We start from the raw sequence: 23,829 nt of genomic DNA, 5'->3' as shown, positions 1-23,829 counted from the left end.
TCTCATGATCCCTGCAGAGTATATCTAATTCATTAGCCTGCCTGAATGCCTGAAATAGCCAACACCAAAAACTCTCTCCTGGGTTAAAGCATGGTTTTCAGAAGGCCACTGTTACAAATGCACTTTGTTTGGCATTTACTCGACACCATTACTGAATACATAATTTAACCATCCACCCAATACTTGGTTATACTTTACAATTTCTTACAACATCCATGAAAGAAGTTCAATATATCATGCAGCTGACCATACTTTTTTTTAAGCCTTTAATTTTGTTAATGGTGGCATATTTTAGACATACAGCAACTTGAAAGTTTTAGGTTTTCAAACTTACTAAACCTTATCCTTTATGGTTTCTGCTTTTGGTGTTTTGCTTTGAAGGATCTCACCCATTCCAAAGACATATAAATAATGACATTACTGTTTAGGACTCTTTTATCTTTGGCATACACACATCCCTGATTAAAAAATAATGCTTGGTCTCTCCAAAACAATGCATTTTTGTCCTTTACTTTGCTTTACTATTAATATTAGAACACTTTCTTTTAAAACATTTTTTTGGCTTAAATTTGCCCATTGATTGTGTTGTCTGTAGGGTATACTGTAGATCAAATATTTGTGCCCCCTCAAAATTCCATACGTTGAAACCAATCCCCAATGTGATAGTATTTGGATGTGGTGTCTTTGGGAGGTGATTAGGTCATGAAGGTGGAGTCCTCATGAGTGGGATTAAGTGCCCTTATAAAAGAAACCCTAGAGAGCACCTTTGCCCCTTCCACCACGTGAGGTCACAGCAAGAAGACAGCTGTCTGTGAACCAGGAAGCAGGTCTTCACCAGACACACATCTGTGGGCATCCTGATCATGGACTTCCCAGTCTCCAGGATTGTAAGAATAAAGTGTTCCTCATTTAAGCCACCCAGACTATGGTATTTTTGTTATAGCAGGCTGAAGGAACTAAGACAGTGAACAACAAACTACTCTAAAGCTTACTTGCTTGAAATAACAACTATTTTATATCTCATTATTTTGAGTGTCAGGAATTTGGGCAAAGCTCTGCTGGACTATTCTTCTGCTCTAGGTGATATTGATTGTGGTCACTTGGTGGTGTTCAGCTGATGGCTGATCTAATCTGGAGGGTCCAAGATGCCTTAATTCACATGCCTGGTACCTTGGCAGGCTTGTCTGTAAAACTGCATTCAGTCAGACCCATCTGCCTCTCCAAGTAGTCGGAAGGCCTCTCTGTGGCAGGTTGTGAGATTTCTTACATAGCGATTCGGGCTTCAAGAGACGAAGTTGGAAGCTACCAGTCCTCTTAAAGGCTAGAGACAGAAATAGCATAGTATCACTTCTGTCTGCTGTGCTTTATTACTTAAAGCAGTCACAGGCCAGCCTAGATTCAAAGGTTTGGAGAAAACAGAACCTACTCTATGGGTGTGAAAGAATTTGTGGCCAGGACTTCCCTGGTGATCCAGTGGTTAAGACTCTGTGCTTCCATTGCAGGGGGCACGGGTTCAATTCCTGGTTGGGGAATTAAGATGCAGTGCTGCGTGGTCAAAGAAAAAAAAGAATTTGTGACCATTTTAAAACCCCATCACATGTATCCGTTACCTTTTTATTTTTCCTTAACTTTTGTGAGATATGTCATACATAAAGACACAAATGTAATGTAAAGTTTAAAGTGTTTATAAAGTGACCAACTATATAACTGGTATTCAGAAATAGAACTTGCTAGCATCCTAGAAGCCCATACCCAAATACCCTTCCCTCTTGGACATAACCACTATTCTAACTTTGTGACATTATCTTGTTATACTTTATGGTTTTACCACCTGTGTATGCATCTCTAAATAGCTATTCCTTCTTTGAACAGTGTTGACTTCTAGGAAGTTCTTCATTGTATTAAGACAATTTACTTCCCTGAAATCTTCTCTCATTAGTAGTAACTATAACCCTAGGGGTTACAGATAACAAATCAAACATTTCTATCCATCAACACCTCAACCATTTCTTACACTGCATGGTTTCAATCTCATTTCACCTTTCTGCTTGTCCAGTTTGTGTATCTTTCTTGGAAAGTATGATTCTATCTCTGGTTTATCATCTAAGCATAGGACTGGAATATCTCATCTCTTATTCTAGATCTCAAACTTCTATTGAGAAAGCCACATAACACTGAGGCCTAATGCTGACTTTATGAGACTAATAAAATATATTAATATATATAATATAAAATATAATATGATATAAAACAATGCCAGGAGCTTAATTTATGGCTAGTGAATAAATAAATGGGTGAATAAAAAAAACTTGTAAAAATTTGCCAGACTGGAATATTGTGCAGTAGGGAACTCCCAGGCTCTGTCTGTCCCTCTCAGAAGCAATGAATAAGCTGGCAAAAACTGTCAGAATCATTTTTTTCAGAACTTTAGAAGCTAGGTTTAAAAACCTACAGCAAGCAGGGAAATGTTTAGTGAAGACCAAAAATGGCAGAATTTCAGTACCAGAGCTCTGTGGCATTTTCATTTTCTCTGTTACCGTTCCCCACTCCTCAGTTCAGCAGTAAGAGATGCCCTAAGGATCTCGTATTCTTGGTTCACTCTTCCTTCCTTCATTGTGGAGTAGCAATCAGATTTCTCCTTAGTAGTCAGGACAAATCACTGCAGCCCATGTAGTAACTCCCTTGTTTGCCTTTGATTCAGAGGCATGAAGAGCCCAAAGTGACTAGGCAGTAGTCTAAACTTTTAGTTCAATGGAATGATCATTGTGTCTCCTGGAGGAAGCATTTCTCCCCTTAGAACTGAGACCTCTAGGCCAGCAGATTTCAAGACCATGAGGAACAGGAAGCAAATTTTTCGCTAGAGAGTTACTAGGGGCAATAGTGAGTGGTGCCACTCCCATTTCCAGCCCTTTCTTCCTGGATTCATGAATATTGGCTATGGGTGAAACAGCACCGTATATTGGACACTGAGTCAGAGCATATACAACTTCCTGGAGAACCTTGCCTCAGCCCTGCAAAGTATTGGCACCCAGCTGTGTTGTAACTGAATCTTTGAAAGGTCATGCTATCGTTCTATCAAGTCAGCTGCTTCAGAATGGTGGGGAAAATGGTAAAACCAGTGAAATCCATGAGCACGGGCCCATTGCTACACTTCATTTGCTGTGAAGTGAGTTCCTTGATTAGAAGCAATGCTGAGTGAAATACCATGATGGTGGAAAAGGCATTCTGTAAGCCCATGGATGGTAGTTTTGGCAGAAGCACTGCATGTAGGGTAGGCAGATCTGTACCCAAAATATATGTCTAATCCAATAACAAGAAAACTTTGCCCCTTCCATGATGGAAGAGGTCCAATGTAATCAACCTGCCACCCTGGGGAAGGGTGCCACGTCCAGGACTCAGTGTTGGCTGATTGGGCACTTGGCACTGGCTGCAGCCAGGTCTGCCTTGGTGAGTGGAAGTCCATGTTGCTGAGCCCATGCATAAGCTCCATCTGCCACTGTGGCCGCTTTGTTCATGAGCCCTTTGGATGATGACAGAGGTGGCTGGGGAAGGAGGCTGGTTAGTATCCACAGAATAAGTTGGTCATCTGATCTACTTGATTATTAAAATCCTCCTCTGCTTAGACCACTCTTTGGTGAGCATTCATACGGGACACAAATACCTTCACATTCTTCACCCATTCTGATAAGTCTATCCACATACCTCTCCCAGACTTCATCATCGCCAATTTTCAAATTATGTTCCTTCCAGGTCCCTGACCATCTAGCCAAACAATTGGCCACAGCCCATGAATTGGTATATAATTGCATAGCTGGTCATTTCTCCTTCCAAGCAAAATGAACAACCAGGTACACTGCTCAAAGTTCTGCCCACTGGGAGGATTTCCTTCACCACATCCCTTCAAGGATGTCCCAGAAAGGGGCAATAGTGCTGCAGCTGTCCACTTTAGGGTGGTGCCTGCATATCATACACCAGACGCAAGTCTTCTCTTCCTCTGTCAACTGATTGTAGGGAACTCCGCATGAGGCCATAGGGGCAGGCTGGGAGAGAAAAGGTGGTATAGAAGGAGTGGGGAACATGGGCATTTGGACCACTTCTTCATATAACTTATTTGTACCTTCAGGACCTGCTTGGGTCTGATCTCATATCTACCTCTTCCATTTGATGATGGAGGGCTACTGTACACCCTCAACTTTATGGCATGGTGGTCAGGTAACACTTAGTTCATGGTGGGCAGCTCAGGTTGCATGATAACTTTGGTGGCCTATGGTTAAGCATTCAGTCTCTCCTAAGGCCCTGTAGTAGGCCAAACGCTGTTTCTTAAAAGGAGAGCAGTTATCCACAGAGGATGGCAGGGCTTTGTTCCAAAATTCTAAGGGCCTACACTGTGCTTCACCTGTAGGAGCCGGCCAAACGCTACAGACTGTATCCACGTCTGCCACTGCCATTGTAAGCTCCATTGGATCTGCTGGATCATATGGTCCAAGTGGCAGAGCAGCTGGCATGGCAGCCTGGGCCTGCTACAGAGCCTTCTCCTGGTATGGACCCTACTCAAAATTAGCAGCTCTTTGGGTCCCTCAGTAAATGGGCCAAAGTAATACACCCAAATGAGGAATATGTTGTCTCCAAAATCCAAAGAGGCCCACTAGGTGTTGTACCACTTTTTTGGTTGTAAAGGGGCCAGATGCAACAACTTAAACTTCACGTTAAAAGGGATATCTTGACATATACCACACCACTGGATCCCTAGAAATTTCTCTGAGGCAGTTCTCTGAATTTTTGTCAGATTTATTTCCTCCTTCTGACACACAAATATCTTACCAATAAGTATAGAGTAGTTGCTACTTCTTTTCCTTAGGTCCAATCAGCATGATGTCATCAGTGTAATGGACCAGTGTGATATCTTGTAGAAGGGAAAGATGATCAAGGTCCCTGTGAACTGAATTATGATATAGGGATGGAGAGTTGATACTCCTGAAGTAGGACAGTGAAGGTGTGTTTCTGGCCTTGCCAGCTGAAAGTAAACTGCTTCTGGTGGTCTTTCTAATAGAGATGGAGAAAAAGACATTGCCAGATCAACAGCTGCATAGCAGGGACCAGGGGATGTGTTAATTTGCTCAAGCAATGAAACCACATCTGTTATAGCAACTCCTATTGGAGTCACCACCAGGTAAACCTTACAACAATGCACTGTTATTCTCCAAGATCCATCTGTCTTCTACACAGGCCAAATAGGTGAGTTGAATGGTATGTGCTGGGGATCACCACCCCTGCATCTTTCAAGTCCTTGATGGTGGCAGTAATCTCTTCAATCCTTCCAGGAATGCAGTATTGCTTTTGGTTTACTATTTCCCTACATAGAGACAGTTTTAGTGGCTTCCACTTGGCCTTTCGCCCATAATTGCCCTCATTCTACAGGTCAGGAAACCTGCGTGGGGATTCTGCTAGTTGCTGAGTATGGGGATTCCACTTATGAGTTCCAGCACTGGGGAAATACCCACATGATGCATTTGAGGACCCACTGGGCCCACTGTGAGACAGATCAGAGCTGAAACTCCATTGACCACCTCCTGACTTCCATAAGCCCCTACTCTTGACTGGACCATAGCGATGTTTTGAGTCTCCTGGAATTAGTGTCAGTTCAGAGCCAGTGTCCAGTAATCCCCCCAAAGCCTGATCATTTCCTTTTCCCCAGTGCACAGTTATCCTGGTAAAAGGCCATAGATCCCTTTGGGGAAGCCTGGGAGAAAGATTAACAGCATGCATTTTTGGCAGTGTCCTTCCTCAAGGGGAGCCAGGTTTCCTTTCATACAAGGGGTCCTGGTTCTATAAACTGGCTCAAGTCTGGGAACTGAGGGAAAGACTATGACTCTGTTTTTATCATTTTCCTTCACTTGAGCTACTACTCTTTTGCTTATACAGACCAAGTAAGAATTTAGTAAGCTGCCCGTACATTCCACTTCTAGGAACACTGTGATCAAATAGACAGCACTATCGGTCTCCATGAGTCAGACTACCCTGATTGCTGCTTTGACTCTGCCGTCCACTATGATAATCACACCCAGCTTGCCTCTGGACATGGGGTGCTGCCATTGGACTCTGCCACTCAGGCTCCAATTACTCTCCTTGCATTCAGGCTTCCCAATTCAGTGGCAGCAGTGCCCACTGTAAGTTCTGGCCTGCAGAGAAACGTGGTCACAGAGCTCTTCAAGGGTGCTGAGGACCCCCTCACAGATTTATTTCTCACCGTTGTGGGGAAAGGAGTGTCCTCTGGGCCAGGGTAGGCCGCCCCAAAATGTGCCCCAAAGGCATATTGATTATTTTGAATTACAGTTACTTAAGAAATGGCCAACACAAGAGAGATACTCTCACCCTCCTTTTCCCTGAAAGCAGGAAATAATCTCTCATGTGAAAGGTACATTCCCTGCATCTGAAAGTAGAAGGATACCTTTATCACCAGAGATAGGTAATTCAGGCTGAGAAGTCTGTATAAATGAACCTTGTTACTTCCCATATTCTGTTTAGATTCTTCACTAATTAGCACCCCAAACCTAAGTTTCCTTGTCCTGTCAATTCCTTACAAATTTATTTGTCTAAAAAGTATAAAAGCTGCCTGCTTTGGCCACTTCTTAGGTCCCATTTCTAAGAGACCTCCATGTGCATTAATTAAAATTTGGGGTTTTTTTCTCCTGTTAATTTGTCTAGCATCAATTTTATTATTAATCCAGCCACAGGAACTCAAAATGGATAGAAGGGGAGATTTCCCCCCCGACACTACGCATCGAATATTTCTACGAGTGGAAAGTAAAATTAATAAATTATATCTTATTCTGAATGAAACTATATTGGTTCCTAATGACTGACCCTTCATCATTGACCACTTCATCTTCTAGAGATCAGTAAACTTCCAAATATGCGCTCCAGGTCCCTTTCATCTTGGAACTTACAAATGCAGATACCTTGAGCCAAAGTTAAGGAATGATTCAAAATCTCCTGGTGTGGTGTCCAGGAATTTGCTTTGATTATCTCCATAGTAATCAGCGAATCACACTAAGACTTGAGAATCACAGCCGTAGATGCCCATAAGGCATCCATTAATAATTACCTCTAACTTTTTGGTTGGGACAAATGCCAATGGCACCTGTTTGGATTTCAGATATTCACCTTTATCTTCTCTTTGAAAATTGGAAGATGATTTTCCCATTTCCTGTTGCCTCTTATTTTTCCCACAAGTCCTTAAGTATCCCTGGTTCAGAATTTTTTCAAAGTAGAGAAATTATTCCAAAACCCAGAAATGATAGAATTCAATAGTAAATGGTACAGTTTCTTTATCATTTTTACACTTATCTTCATCTCCTTCTCCCCCTTATGTATTTTCTTGCATTTTACTTATGGTGCTCATTCTCCTTGACAGAGCAGAAGCAATGTATGGGTTAGTCAAGTGGCTGACTGTCTCAAGTATACCTTAAATTAGTATCCTGCTCCTATCTCATGGGTTTAGGGCCCTAAAGTGGGAGTTTTGATACGAAGTATTTCAGTTTTTGTTTATAAAGAAGCATCTGAGTGTTGTCCCTCTCAATGTGGAGTTTATACATGGGTTGCTTTTATGCAAAATATTTAGGCATTATTTGGGTAATGCCTTCAGAGCCAACATAAGAACCTTAGCATTGTTTATGTACAGTTAAACCTCTCGCTTTTACTGTTTGCACTACAGTCGACTTGGTTCTCAGTCTTCCCTAAACCCTCCAAATGGTTTATTCCATATTTTGAGCTATTCTGCATGATTTTCTGTGCCATATGTCGCATTAATTCTGCGCTGTACCTGCTACAGTCCCCTTAGCGTCTACAATTCTGTTTCTTCTGAAATGTCAACCGAGCTCTTTTTACTTAGAGTCGCCATCTGCTGGTGGGAATTCTGCTTGCCACTACTTGTAGCCCATAGGCTCTAGAATCCTCCTACGTCCAGATTCCTTGCCGGGCGCGGTGGCGCGCGCCTGTAGTCCCAGCTACTCGGGAGGCTGAGGCAGGAGGATCGCTTGAGTCCAGGAGTTCTGGGCTGTAGTGCGCTATGCCGATCGGGTGCCCGCACTAAGTTCGGCATCAATATGGTGACCTCCCGGGAGTGGGGGACCACCAGGTTGCCTAAGGAGGGGTGAACCGGCCCAGGTCGGAAACGGAGCAGGTCAAAACTCCCGTGCTGATCAGTAGTGGGATCGCGCCTGTGAATAGCCGCTGCACTTCAGCCTGGGCAACATAGCGAGACCCCGTCTCTTTTGAGTTCTTATCTTAAAATAGGCTTTCTTCCCACGTATATATCACAACAAAAAGTACCATGTTTACATTCTTGCACGACTGATTTCCCACTGCATCGTGAATTCCTTTGGCGGGGCAATATTGTCTTATTTTTATTTTTAATCTTACTTCACCATTACCTAGCGAAACAATTGAATATTCAGGTTGCCAAGCATTAATGGAGCCCCTATTGTATGCCAGGTACTATGCTGAGCCCAGGGGATCCCAGTACCTAGATTCGATGAGAGTCCCACAATACACCACAAAATGCTCTTCGGAGAGCAAGACATCAGAATAGGAACTCCTTTTTGAGGGTTCATTTGCTTTGATCATTGAGGGTAACTGTAGGGTGTATGAAATAGTCCACTTCGTTAAATTTCAACACTGTGCACGTCAGGGAAAGGGGTCGTTGCTCCTGTACGCAGAGTCCCACCTGGGGAAATCCTCCCAGTGCGCTTCTTGTAAATTGTCTTGACCCGCAGGGGTCACTGTGGAGGCTGGCTTGAGTCCCGAAACGCAAGGGAGCAGAGTAACCGGCCTAGTCCGTAAGCTTTCCAGGAAGGAATGAAGTTTCAAGAAAATAGTTTGGATCTATTTCGAATTGTCTTGGTACAACGAAAACGGAGCTGACGACGGACTTGACAGCCGAACGCTGCACAGAAGTGACGAAAAGCAGTTCGCTTCAAGGAATATTGGGTCTTCTGCGCGGCCGTAGATCCGCCAAGTGCGCCTGCGCATAAGAGTAGCAGCGTTGAGTCAGGCCAGCAGTGGAGGAAGCTGCGGTAGAGACCCTCAAGCCTCGCCATGAAAACCCGTTTCAGCACCGTTGACCTCCGCGCGGTACTCGCGGAGCTGAATGCCCGGTACTGTATGACGGGTGACCAGGCTCGTGCGGGTGGTGCAGGAGGCAGCATGGCCCCACCGTGGAAACAAGAACGGCCTTATGTTTCCCCTGGGTCCGCCTGGTCCTGTTCTTCTGTGGACCTGGCTAGGCCTGAGTGGGCGAGCGCGTGACATCTTTCCGTGGCCCTCAGGATACCGGGGGGACCCCGGCGGTCGCGTGCCCCACTCCCCGCTCTCGTGGGCTGCTAGTCTCGCCAGGTCTTGCGTCCGGCTTTGGCGGGGCTCTCGGCCTGTGGGCGTGAGTCGCCCGGGTCTGGCAGCAAACGTTTAGTAAAAGACGAGACGCCAGGTGGAGGACGCCAGTGTAGTCATTTGCTTCAGAGGTTTCCAGACCAGAGGCTTGGTTTGTTAGACGCTCCTCCTCACCGCAAAGAAAGGCAGCATCGCCTTTTTAGCCGGAGTTAACAGATTTGGCCTGAGGTCTGCATTCTAATCTGCTTTCTATTATTCAGCTGTGTGAGCTTTGTCATATTTCTCAGGGCCTCGTTTACATATTTTCTTTTATGATTAAGTGGGTTAGATTTTATTGTATTTGCTAAAATATATATTGGATCACTTAAAAGACTCAAGGCATTGTATAGTGTTCCTAGAGCTGATAGACTACTTTCGTTCTTAAATAGTTACACTCAAGGTTTGGGCTCAATGTCTGATGGCCTTCAGACTGCACACTGGTTGACTCCTGCATCTTTAGAGTCAAAGATCCCCCCTTTCACCGTCTCTGCTTTCGCCTACAGCTTTAAATTGTGTGAAGTTTTATGTTTCAAATGGTAGTATGATTTGTTACATGTTTCCTTTCTCTTTGCAGCTTGCTAGGAATGAGAGTAAACAATGTTTACGATGTGGATAATAAGACGTATCTTATTCGTCTTCAAAAGTAAGAGCATTTTATAGGCTTGTTTTATCTTTTGTATAATTAAATATGAGCTTGTTTGTTTTTTTTAACCTGAGTTAATGCTGCCCTAAAAATTTTTTGACTTTTTTCTTTTACAGACCAGACTTTAAAGCTACACTTTTACTTGAATCTGGCATACGAATTCACACGACAGAATTTGAATGGCCTAAGAATATGATGCCGTCTAGTTTTGCCATGAAGGTAAGTTTTAAGTTATACTTGAAGCTAAATTTTAAGGCCCTGAGATTGGTCACTAACAATTGAAATTATAAATGGGTTTTTCTTCACTGTTATAAATAAAATAGAGTAGTTGATAGATACTGGTTGAATAAAGGAGATGTTTATTAACTTCTCCCTTTTACCCTTCACGCCACTTTGTGCACCACATCTTTATGTTCCCACAGTTACCGTTCTAACTCAGGCTTTTATAATGCTGGACATTATAGCCATTTAACTCTAATACTCTTCTCACTATCAAAACAATTCTGTATTAGACCGACATTGGTTTTTCTAAAGCATCATTTTCATTAGTTTTCCCACCTTTTATGATTCTCTAATTGCTGAATCCATATCCTGTACCCCAGCATTCTTGGCTTTCCGTAATCTGCCCTCCTCCCTCCTTCCCTAGCCTTGTCTTCCACAGCTCACTTTTCAGCTACCAATCTGTATTTTGTTGGAATACTCAGTGACATTAGTATGCTACCAACCATATCTTTTTACTTTTCACTTCTCTTTTTGTTTTTACTATTAAAACTGAGATCCCACATTTGTGGATGTATTACCCTTTCGCTTATTGACACGAGATATACTGAAAAGCTCATGATGCAGAGGAAAGACATTAGAGTCAGATATACCTAACTTTGAATTAATGGTTTTGCTGCTGAATAATTTTATAACCTGGAAATTTTACTTAATCTCTTGGAACTTGTTTCTTTAAATGTGAAATGTAGATAATGCCTCCCTCATGGGGTTATTGGTGAGGATTAATTGAAGTTACATGTAAAGCACGTAACACAATGCCTGACACATAATAGGGCTCCATATGTATTAATTTCCTTCTTCCTCTCCTCCTCACTTTCCTTCAGAAATTTATTTGTTTTGGCATTGTGTTATTTCATTAGAGGCTTTACAGAGAAGATCCTTATCCCCAGCAACTTAGAATCTGTTTTGGATTACACGTTAGGTAAGTGTTTCCCAAATCACAAGGCCTGTCACAAAATTATCAAATTCTTAAAAGTTTAATTTACTTAATAGTAACCCCAAATGGTTCTATTTTGGGGATTGTCCTTAATAATAATGACACTTTATATTTGTATATACTTTTCAAAGAATAATGCATACTTCATTTAAGTTGTTTAATAACTTGGATATGAAGAACTAATATTGTTTCAGTTTTACATATGATATAACAGATAATAAGATATATGATACTGGGACTGTATAAACATCCCCAAACGAGGCTACATCAATAGGAGGTCAGACACTCAAAAAAAAAAAAAACTTAGAATTTAATGAGTTAGGTGTACATGTAAATCTAAATGTGTATAAAAATTCTCTTCAGTGGAGCAGACAATGTTAAGTACTTTGTAAATAACTAAAAGAGCTGCTACTGTTGTATGTCACAGGCAGGGTGATGTTTAGTATGTGGTAAATCACAGTGATTGTTCCTAATTCTCACATTTGGGGATGCCAGCTGTAGCTTTGTGGCACTGACAGAAGCTTGTTTTCACCAAGCTGCTAGTAGGGAAATAAAGAAAAAACAAGTTTTGCATATGTATTATACGTCCATCTATACTCATGATAATTTTCCCTTTTTCACCATTCCGTGGTGTGGACTTCTGTTCCATTCAAGGATGCCTTTTATCTTCATTTTAACTTTATTTTTCTCAAAATATTACTGGGGGAATTGATTATGATTTTAACCTGGAGATTTAAAGGCAGCCCTGAATGTAGGTCACTGTTTAAATCAAAATTAATATAGGCCACTTTTAAATGAGAACTATTGAAATTAGGAGGGAGAGATTATTCTATGAAGGTCGAAAAGTCTTACATCTGCCTGAATATATGTGAGTATATAATTCTGCCTGAATACATAAAATGAGAATTTTAGTCAATTTGAACTGTAGATCTGGAGAAGAACTCTTCTTAGTTATGAAAAACTTGGCATTAATTTGAAGAATGACCCTGTATATTCTTCTTCTCCTTTTTTTTAAGATGGTTTTAGTTTAAATTCTCTGTAAAATTTGTTTTGGATTTGAGGCTTGAAGAAAAGAAAGCATTCTTTCTTTCTGGTCTTGACTAAGGGATCTTTCAAATTCAAATCTAGAAACAATTGTAAAAATTTTTTTTAGGAGCTACAGAGTAGTCTTGTTTTTGGTCCATGTCATACTTAAATATTTGTACATATAATATAAAACAGTAGGTATTTACCAAGTAAATTGTCTTTGGGTTTAACATGTTAATTTTATTTTAATTGTTTATAAGAACAAGAACATTATGACTAGGGATAAGAAGAATGGGATTTGATAAAGGATAGGAGTTACTACATTTGGATTTGAGCTAGGTTGTTCAAAAGCCTGGAGATAGTACCAGAAAAATTCTGTTTGGGTTTTATTAATAAAGTTTGTGGGAATAGAGGGTAGTTGGTTGTAAGTTGGAGGACTAATTTATAGAATTCCATTAAGCTCCTGGTTCAGAATTTGTATTTGAAGTGAAAGATTAGTGGAAACCACTAGTTAATCTTGAACACAAACACACGAAAGGAAATTTGGGATACTTAAAAAATTTCAGTAGAAAGAGGCTTAAAAAAAAGATACAGCTTTGTGTGAGGTCCTCAGAATAAGAACGGATTTATTTAGCAGTGGTATAAAGCAACAACGTAAACTTCGCTATAGGTCTCTTATTGTCTACTTAAAAATTGGATATAAAATACTGTTTCAGAGTTAGCAGAGTTTTCTGAAATAAAATGTGTTTCCTCTGATTATGACTCTGTAAGTTTTAATTTTGACTATACTGTTTTATCTGTTAGTCTTAAGATGTTATTCTTGATGGAAATGAAAAGAAGAAACTTAATTATAAACCAATACTGAATGATTAGGAATTCACTTTTACTATATAAATGCCTTTTTTCTTCTCTTTCTTGCTAGTGCCGAAAACATTTGAAGAGTCGGAGATTAGTCAGTGCAAAACAGCTTGGTGTGGATAGAATTGTGGATTTTCAATTTGGAAGTGACGAAGCTGCTTATCACTTAATCATTGAGCTCTATGACAGGGTAAGTTAAATTTGGGGGATGGGGTGAGGAGAATTATTATATTGTTAATTATTCATGTAATAGTGCTGTCAGACATGGGCAGGGAACATTTTTTTCTTCTCAAAGGCCATTGATACACTAGGATAATAAAGTGCAACACGAGTAAAATGTAATTTTCCATTAATCTTCCTTTTTATCTGGAGGCCAGAATTTAGGCAGACTGTAGCCATTTAAAATAGCATTTGAGGGACTTCCCTGGTGGTCCAGTGGTTAAGACTCTGTGCTTCCACTGCAGGGGGTGCAGGTTTAATCCCTGGTCTGGGAACTAAGATCCTGTATGCCATGTGGCATGGCCAGAAAAAAAACAAAAACAATAATAAAATAACATTTGAATGTAGGAGAGGAAGATCTGAGAACTGAAGAAATTATCTACTACTTTATATTTCAGGACTAGAGTGGTACAACCAGCAAATTGTCAAATAGTTTTGTCATAAATAAGACCGCAGTTGAGACTCAGGGACGTTGCCGTGTTTTCAGTGTCATCAGTCGTAAGAGGAAGACTACTGATGGCCTCACCATTCTTGCTTCTTGCCTCTTAATCCTTCCATTTAGTTACCTGTTCTATCTGGGAAATGTTTCATGAGCTACCTACGGCAAAATAAATTCCATTTGCATCAAAAATTTAAATATAAAGAGCGAAACCATAGAAGTACTAGGTGAAAATATGGATTAAGATATATGAATTTGGGATGAAAAAGACTTAAGCCTAACAGTGAAAACAAATATTGATAGATATGACTGCTTAATTTTAAAGCTGTGTAAGGCAGAAAACACCATGAACTGTTGATACATATATCAAAAGTGAAAAACTGGGGAAAAATATTTTAACTTGTGTGGTAAATAAAATGCTCATAATCCTAATACATACCGCAAAAAAAAAGAAAAGAAAAGAAAAGGAAAAAAAGAATGTACAGGGAGTTCCCTGGTGACCTAGTGGTTAGGATTCTGGGCTTTCACTGCCGTGACCTGGGTTCAGTCCTCGGTCAGGGAACCGAGATACTGCAAGCTGTGCAGCGTGGCCAAAAAAAAAAAAAAAATAAGGGAGAGAATTTGAAAAAGAATGTAGGGAGCAAGGGCAGATTATTACTTTTTCTTTTTTGCGGTACGTGGACCTCTCACTGTTGTGGCCTCTCCTGTTGCGGATCACAGACTCCGGACGCGCAGGCTCAGCGGCCATGGCTCACGGGCCCAGCCGCTCCGCGGCGTGTGAGATCTTCCCGGACCGGGGCACGAACCCGTGTGCCCTGCATCGGCAGGCGGACTCTCAACCACTGCGTCACCAGGGAAGCCCGCAAGGGTAGATTAGAACATTATTTTTGGAAGATTGTTGGACAGTATATAACATGATTTTTAAAGTTTATGTGCATAACCTTTGACGCAGGAATTCCACTTCTAGCAATTTATCATAAGAAACGTTTGAGGCAAGTGCTCAGGAAGGACCATACCAAGGATAGTCTTTATAGTGTTTATAATAGTTAAAACTTGGAAAGAAGCTAAATGTCTTTGTTTTTTTGTTGTTTGTTGTTTTTTGCTTTTTCTCCATTTCTCTGTGACTGTCATCTCTTAAATGTTCCCATTTATTTCTTGCATGAGTCACTTGGGCTGGACTTATCACAGCTTTTAAGTGGAAATCGGTCCCTAGTTGTTCCTCATGTGTGGAATTTTTCAATTCTAGCTAGACTCCAAGCGTCTCCATTATTCAAAGCTAAATTTCTATGAATAAGAGATTGGTTAAATAATTAAGGGAGACCCGAATAATAGAATGTGTAATTTTAAAAAATAATATTGAGCTGTTTGTTTTTTCTTCTTTCTTATTGGTGTTTTTTACCACATGCTTTTAATCATTTTAAGGTTTTTGTTAGATATATGGCACATACATTATAAGTGTGCACTTTAGTGAACTATTAGAAGTGGACATACTTGTATTAGTTATTTACCTGGATGTGGGACCGGGACAGTGAGACCACCTGCTGATCCTTGCACTTGTCTTTAATTGTCTGTGCACTTCTCTTTGCCTCTAATTCCTTCACCCATCTTTTTGCGCCCCCCCCCTCCCCTGCAGGCAGCAGCAGCTACAGCTGCAGTGGCTGCTCTCCTGGAATTGATTTTTGTATGTGGTCTCAGGTAGTGGTTAATTAAAAAAAAAATTTGTATGATAACCTTTTTAAAACCTTTTTTGTTTTGAAATGATTATAGATTCACAGGAAGTTGCTAAGATAGAACAGAGAGGTCTGGTGTACCCTTCACCCAGTTCCCCTCAGTTGTTACACGTTACATAATTATATTACAATAACAAAATCAAGAAATCAGTATTGGTACAATGTATGCATATAATTCAATGCATTTCACCATGTTTGTAGATTCAAGTAACCACCACTGCAATCAAGATACAGAAATCTTCCATTACCACAGAGATCTTCCTTGTGGTACCGCTTTGTAGTAACACCCACCCCTCTTCCTCTCATCCCTGCACCCTGGCAACTACTAATTTGTTCCATCTCCATAATTTTGTCATTATAAATCGGGTCTTTAACAAAGAAGGCAGTCTCAGAACCTTGGTGAAAAGGACATACCAGATAGTCTTAAATAGGAGTTGATAAACTACAGCCTGTGGCCCCTTTTTGTAAAGCCTGTGAGTTTAAGAATGGTTTTTACAATACATTTTAAAAGAGCTCTTTAAAAAGAAAGAAGAATATGCAACAGAAACCATATGTGGCCCACAAACCCTAAAATATTTATTATCTTGCCTTTTATGGGAAAAGTTTGCTGACCCCTGCTCTTAAATAATAGACTCATATTTTCTGAGCTAATATTGCTTGGACAGATGCTAGACTGTATCAGGGATGCCAAGTTAGGATTTTTAAGATTCTTTTTAGTCTAGAAGCAGATGCCTTCATGAAAATAGAGTGTTAACCTATGATCTAGGACAATCAGAATTGATTACACAGGGCTGAATAAACTGGGGAGAATCTGTGGTTATTTTTTTCAGAATGTTGTTGATATTATTTTTATGATAGTTATATGATAAAGCCCTTCTGACGTGTAACTTAGTAACTATACTAGTGCTAGTTGGAGTGATACATTCTTTAAATGGTAGTTTGCTCTCTTTGGTCTCTTAGAATTTAGGAACACTTGCCTTTTACTGAGATTGTTTTACTGCTCAAGACAATGTGTCTATTTACATAGGTTCAATAAGAATTTGTCCTTTTTACCAGGTTACAATTAGGCAAATTGATTGTGTAGCCAAGGTCAAACCTAGAGTGTCACATTTGAGAATAAATCTCATTCAGTTAGATGTGAAAAGCTCACCATTAAGGAAAAAAGGTTATACTTCATATGTAAAGCCAGTGTCCACAAAGCCCTCCTGAGAACCTAGTCTTGTACCTTATCTGTGGCATATAGGATCCTAGCCTGCAGGAAGTAAGGAAGGTCACTTCTTGTAGATTTGTGTGACTTCTCATAGAGAAGAATTTACTCACATTTATAGGTGCACCACAGACAAAACCAGTAGTGATTTTTTCTTTTCTTTTTTTGGTTTCCATAGCTTTGAGTTAGAAGCAAATAATAATTTTTAAGTCTCTGGAATAATAGAGGCTATTGAAGATATAATTCCAAATTTCTTATGAATTCTTCAGGCAGCAGTGATTATGAAGGCTTCAGTAACTGCTTGATACCATGTGGCTCTAGATTTGCTGTCTATAGTTTATACATATGTTAGTTAACATTTCTTGCAGCACTTGCGTAAATAAATCAGTCCAAGAAACAAAGTAGCTTTTTCTGTGTACATGTGTAATCAAAAATAATTTGAGATGTTGTAATCATGAGAGGAGACTGTTAAAAATTATCCGAAATTTGAAAAGAGACAAAAAGGACAAAATGTCATTTTAGTATCCTGCCAGGTGTTGTCTAGCCGACACTCCTGGGGATTCTAGGGATGTGTTTTTTTGGTTTTTTTTTCTCTAGTTGCAGCAAGCGGGGACTGCTGTTCCTTGTGGTGGGCGGGCTTCTCATTGTGATGGCTCCTCTTGTTGCGGAGCGCGGGGTCTAGGCGTGAGGGCTTCAGTAGTTGCAGCACGCGGACTCAGTAGTTGTGGCTCACAGGCTTAGTTGCTCCACGGCATGTTGAATCTTCCTGGACCAGGGATCGAATCCATGTCCCCTGAATTGGCAGGCGGATTCTTAACCACTGTGCCACCAGGGAAGACCCTGCTGTTTACTCTTGATTAGGCTCTTTTACAACTCGTTAATGGTGGACTTTAACCTATAGAAAACTGATAGCAATGCAAATAATTCTTGCCTGATAGCAATGAAAATTAATTTCATCTAGTAGAGATTCAAATTATCTCTGTCCAGAGAAAAGATAGCCCCAGAGGTTGCAGTTTTATTGCCCTAAATTGGCAATCTTACATAATCATTCTTTTCTCACCCACTCTAAGTAGTCCACTTACTTCATTTCTCTTAGAACCAGTTTTGTCATCTAGTTCTCTCATTAATTAGTTGAATAACTTTTTGGCAGTTATAAAAATAGTATACTGTTTTCTGGTGACCACTGTTTCTGTTGAAACCAGTGTCAGTCATACTGTTGCTCCTTTGAAGGTAATCTCTCCTTTTTATCTGGGTGCTTTAAATTTTTTTCTCTTTGTCTTTGATTTTCAGTAGTTTGCTATGATATGTCTAGTTGATTTTCCTTTGTAATTACCTTCTGGGGTTCACAGTGCTTCTAGAATCTGTGAGTTGGTGTTTTTCATCAGTATGGGAAAACTCAGTCATATTTTCTTTTGATCTATCTTCCACTAATTTTATTGCTATCAGACAAGAATCATTTGGAATCATTTGTAATTCCTCTATTATCTTATTCCTCTGATGTCTGTTTTATAGTCTGTTATTTTTTTAACTATAATTACATTGTCTTGTCTCCTCCCATGCCTGGTTACTTTATTGTGTGCCAGGCATTGAGTAGGAAAAGTAATAGATAAATCGTGAGACCTGGAATGATGTTATCTTCCTTTAGAGAGGATATTTGCTTTAGACAGGTAGCTAAGAACACAAGTAATCCCATATTACGTTACTCCAATCAAGAATTGAATTGATTAGGAGCTGGGTGTGGGAAAGCTGGAAAATTTCCGGTTCACTCCTCCTGGGACGCAGCCTTTTAGGGTCAGTATTCATAGCTGAACTTATCAGGGATAAATCCCCTTAGCCCCTACCCCTTTCACTTGGACCCTGAACTCAAATTTTTATTCTCCTTAGTTGTCCTGTGAGCCTGTCAAAATTCACGCTCAGCTTCCCAGCCTGTCAGCTGATTCTTAACTGTTAGATAAATGATCCTAGGGAAGAAGGAGCTCTAAGTGTGGAGCTCACCTTTCTGAGTTTTCCTCTCCTAGATTTTGATCCTATAAATGTTTACTGCCTGTTTGCATTTTTTGTTTCGTAAGAGACTTGCTTTGTATCTTGTCCAGTTTTTCTTTTTCTCAGTAGGACAATAGTTAGAATTATCTAGACTACCATTTAAATTAAAAATGTTTATACAAGTAGTACACAAATACATTCTCAGTATATAGAAAAGTTTGTAGAATTAAAATTGAAGGTCTTATCATCCCTGGCCTAACCAGTTCCTCATCCCAAAGTAACCACTGTTATGTTTGGTGTCCTATTTATGATCCCTTTCCCCCACTCCCGCCCACCCCAATTAAAAAACAAGAGAAGGTTTTTTTCATTGGGGGGGGGCAGAAATCTCTAGAATGTAACTAATTGCAGGCTGCCTTAGGTTTAACTCAATGTGAAGTTTAAGTTATATATCAGACATAGGCCTTCCCTTTTTTTTCTTTTTTTCCTTTTTCAATTTAAACTTAGCACTTAATGAAGTAAAAGTTCTTTCCACAGAATAAAAAAGTCTTTATTATCATTTAAAAATTTAAATAATTTTTTTATTTTATAGTAATACTAGATTTGTAGAAAAGTTGCAAAGATAATAAAGAAAATTCTGGTATACCCTTCACTTAGTTTCTCTTAATGTTAACATCTTATATAACCATGGTACATTTGTCAAAACTGAGAAATTCACATTGGTACATTACTGCTAATCAAACTACAGACTTTATTTGGGTTTCACCAGTTTTTCTACTCATGTTCTTTTTTCTGTTCCAGGATTCAATCCAGGATACCCCCTTGCATTTAGGGTATTTCTGTTTTGAAGGCTCTGCTCAATTGGCATGTGTACTGTCTAGGTTCCAGAGGTCCACTTAGTGATAAGTTTGGAATAGATATTCAGGATTTATATATGAGAGTATATGCTTAGGAATTTTCAGTACTCACTGTGGTATTTAAGAGAAGTATGTTAGTTGATTCTTACAGTAGATCTTGAAGATTGCTCTCTCCTCTCTCTATACCAGGGTCTGAGCTTCTAGCCTTCATGTCTGGAATTTTGATGTATGGTTTATCTAGAGTTGATCAGACCTTGGGTAAAGAGGCTGTTACTACTCAGACTCACTTAAAGTCAGTTTATTAATTTGTGAAAAGAAGGTTCCAGTAAGAAAGACTCTGGAGAAAGTAAGATTAGAAAATGGATTATTGAGTACATCAGAGACAAGTGCAGTATTTCCCCAAGTACGTTCCTCGACACCACTTCCATATGATAATAGCCTAGAAAAATGGTTCCCCTGGTCATAAAAATTTGAAGAACCTTGAGAATAAATAAGGTAAATATTTTTTTTTAACTCTAGGACTTACCAGTGCCTTTAATATGATCGTGTGATGTATACATCCCCTAGGGAAGGATATGTTACATAGAATTTCCAAAACTTATTAGATCACAGAATTTTTTTCTTTTTAATGGGAGTAGTGGAAACCATCTTAACAGAATACTTTTGGGAAACCTTGGTTTAAAGAAAGCCCTCTGACGGAAGTAACTGCCTTACTGGAATCTTCCAGATGTCCTTGATAACTGAACAGTTTGATTCAACAAACATTTATTGAGCACTTTCTATGTGCCAGGTCCTATGGCCAGGTCTGTTTTTCAAGTCACACCTTTATGAACCAATCAGACACTATATGGACTTCTATCCAAGTCTCCTACTTTCCTTCTCCAGTTAACATTTCTGTTCTTTAAGTTAAATGTTTAAATTTCTAAATGCATGATTTCTTTGAAGTTAGAACCTTTAGCAGTAGGTCCTACTCTTTCAACACCTACTAACTTCAGGTTATCTACAGGCATTCCTCATTTTACTGAGCTTTGCTTTATGCTTCTCATATACTGCGTTTTTTACAAATTGAAGGTTTGTGGCAGTCCTGCATCAAGTAATTTTTTGCTGTCAGTGCCATTTTTCCAACAGCATTTGCTCACTTTATGTCTCTGTCACATTATTAAAATTCTCACAATATTTGAAACTTTTTCATTACTATTATATTTTTATGGTTATCTGTGATCAGTGATTTTTAATGTTACTACGAACAACTCATTGAAAGCTCAGATGATGGTTAGCAGTTCTTAACAATAAAGTATTTTTAAATTAATTACGTACCTTGTTTTTTAAAGTATATTATTATCTTTATACACTATATTATACATTGTGTTACGATACATTATATTTTACATTATATTATTAAACATTACAATATAGTGTAAGCATAACTTTTATATGCACTGGGAAACCAAAAAATTCGTGTGACTTGCTTTATTGAAATATTTGCTTTATTTCGGTGGTCTGGAACCAAACCTGCAATAACGTCAAGGTATGCCTGTATATTTGTGATCAAGGTGAATGGTGGCCCCATCTAGTGAACATTATCTTGCAACCTGTTATTCCTCATGAGATTGGGGCTGTTCCCACCGTCTTCTGGGACCACCTTCTAAGTACTTGCTAAGGCACATGTGACCATTTATTTTCATGGATGCTTCTTTGTATTTTAATTATACAACAACCTTCACTGTCTATAATAAATTTGGAAGTTTGTGTTTTTTGGGCAGTTTTATTTTCATTAGGTTTCTCCCCTGGTTTTTATTGAAAAGATTATGTAACAATATTAAGTTTTAAAAAGACTTTTTAATCCTCACTCTTTAATAAGTATTTTAATTTTTCCTGTGTTTGCCTTCCACTTCCCAGGATACATTTGCCTTATACTTCCCAGAATACAGGATTTTTTGGTCTTCCTATTTTTTACTTAACATTATAAACATTTTCCTGCTTTTTTTACATAGTCTTTTTTCAAAGAATCAATTTTATTTATTTATTTATTTTTGGTTGTGTTGGGTCTTTGTTGCTGTGCACAGGCTTTCTCTAGTTGCATCGAGCAGGGGCTACTCTTCCTTGCGGTGTGCGGGCTTCTCAATTCTGGTGGCTTCTCTTGTTGCGGAGCACAGGCTCTAGGCACGCGGGCTCTAGTTGTGTAGTTGTGGCACATGGGCTTAGTTGCTTCGCGGCATGTGGGATCTTCCCGGACCAGGGCTCGAACCTGTGTCCCCTGTATTGGCAGGCAGATTCTTAACCACTGCACCACCAGGTAAGTCCTACATAATCTTCTTAAGTTAACAGCTTTTAAATATTTTGTCATATTGGTATAATTATTTATCAATATCTCCAATTTTTACATTTAGGCTGTTTGCAGTTTTTTTCTATTGTAAGTAAGATGCAGTTTAAGCATGTAGCTTCTGGTTTTATTGAGGTATTACACTAGGCCACATAACCAAGTGTGGAATTCCTTGGTCAAAGGGTATAACGGCCTTTATTGATTTTTCCATATAACTAATTGCTATTCAAAGACAAATTGCAGGTGAAAGTATAAATAGCTCTGTGTTTGGCTTCTGAAATATATGTTGTTTTTCTTAATAAGCCACAGTGTTTGTAGATTTGCCTCAACCAAGTGCAACATTAAGTTCAGTTGGTGGTCATCAAGGTGTTGATTGATTATTCTGCTTCTAATAGTGACCTCTGCAGAACCACCAGACAGTGAGTTTAAAGTTGCTCTTGATTCCTTCATTATGTTTCAAACTTGGGGTGTTTAGATTTATTTTATTTCATAGTCTGTGCTGGGCAAGTGCAAGGAGCACTGTTCAGATGCAACTCAAATGCTTTGTGTTTGTAACTCATTTCTATAGCCTTGATTGGGTTTTTAAGAGACTACATTTTCTTTCTCAATTTTTAAGAAGATTTAAGAATGATTTGGGAAAAGCATTAAATTATATTTTATTCTATTACAGGGGAACATTGTTCTTACAGATTATGAGTACCTAATTTTAAATATCCTAAGATTTCGAACTGATGAGTCAGATGATGTTAAATTTGCTGTTCGTGAACACTATCCAGTTGATCATGCTAGAGCTGCCGAACCTTTGCTTACCTTGGAAAGGTAACATGTTTGTTTATTAACTCATTTCATATTGTATTACATAGTAAAATAGATCATATGTCAGAATATGAAAGAACTGTCACATAAGAAAATACTTTGTTTACTTGCATAAAATAAATTTGGGCTGCTTGAACTACATAAGTGTGCGCTTAAACGTAAGCAATTAAGCCTTATTTGGGAGTAGCAAATGTACGTTTTTTTAATCTAAGTTTGGTGTTATTTCAGATGTTTATGATTTCTTGGTAAAGTGGGGGAATTTATTAGCTGTTCTGTGAGAAGACAAATGGATATCTTGGCAGAGCGCAAAAGGAGATAGGAATTCTGGTTTAGCTAAAAAATAGGAGTATGATGGGATAAGGTGCTGACTATAACAGTACTCTTCTGGCTCTAAGGCTTTGCTAATAGGTTACAGCAGTGGTTTTCAAAGTTTAGAATGCATCAGAATCACCTAGAGGGCTTGGTAAAATATAGATCCCCCTGCCCCCACCAGGTTTTAAGTAGATCTGGTGTAGATCCCAGGAATTTACATTTCTAACAAGTTTGCAGGTGAGGTTGATGCTGATTTGGCGGGGGAATACTGTGGCCCACAGCATCCTTGAGTTCTTTCTAAATGTTTAATTAGGTAAAGCCATTTCAGGTGTTAAGATATATCACCAGGGAGGGATAACTTGGGAGATTGGGATTGACATATACACACTACTGTATATAAAATAGATAACTAGTAAGAACATGCTATATAGCACAGGGAACTCTACTCAGTACTCTGTAATGGCCTATATGGGAAAAGAATCTAAAAAAAAAGAAGAGTGGATATATGTATTGATATATGTATAACTGATTCACTTTGCTGTACACCTGAAACTAACACAACATTGTGAATCAACTACAATAAAATTTTTTTTAAAAACCCATATATCACCAGTCTCCACAAACTACATTTAACTGTTGCATAAAAATGTGTCTTTCATGTCATATATGGGCATGCTGATGATAAGCAGTATGACTTCGTTGAAAAAGTATTGATGTTCCTTGGAAAACTTGGTTTCAAGTCACAGTCTGCTGTTCAGGAACCTACTAAACTTAGAT

At 39.2% G+C, this 23,829-nt stretch overlaps 1 protein-coding gene across 1 annotated transcript in view; it reads left to right on the top strand.

The window, feature by feature from the left end:
* The first annotated feature begins 8,833 nt into the window (after positions 1-8,833).
* Positions 8,834-23,829, top strand: part of NEMF (nuclear export mediator factor) — a 53,744-nt gene continuing 38,748 nt past the window's right edge. The window contains exons 1-5 of the mRNA XM_032624573.1: positions 8,834-9,155; positions 10,001-10,069; positions 10,186-10,288; positions 13,234-13,359; positions 22,595-22,743. Of these exons, the coding sequence (XP_032480464.1) occupies positions 9,097-9,155; positions 10,001-10,069; positions 10,186-10,288; positions 13,234-13,359; positions 22,595-22,743 (506 nt within the window). The 5' untranslated portion in view covers positions 8,834-9,096. The remainder of the gene's footprint in view (positions 9,156-10,000; positions 10,070-10,185; positions 10,289-13,233; positions 13,360-22,594; positions 22,744-23,829) is intronic.

The sequence above is a fragment of the Phocoena sinus genome, chromosome 2 (genome assembly GCF_008692025.1).
Source record: "Phocoena sinus isolate mPhoSin1 chromosome 2, mPhoSin1.pri, whole genome shotgun sequence".
NCBI lineage: Eukaryota > Metazoa > Chordata > Mammalia > Artiodactyla > Phocoenidae > Phocoena > Phocoena sinus.
The sequence above is the reverse complement of the archived record's forward strand: the minus strand, read 5'-3'. Positions and strand labels throughout refer to the sequence as shown.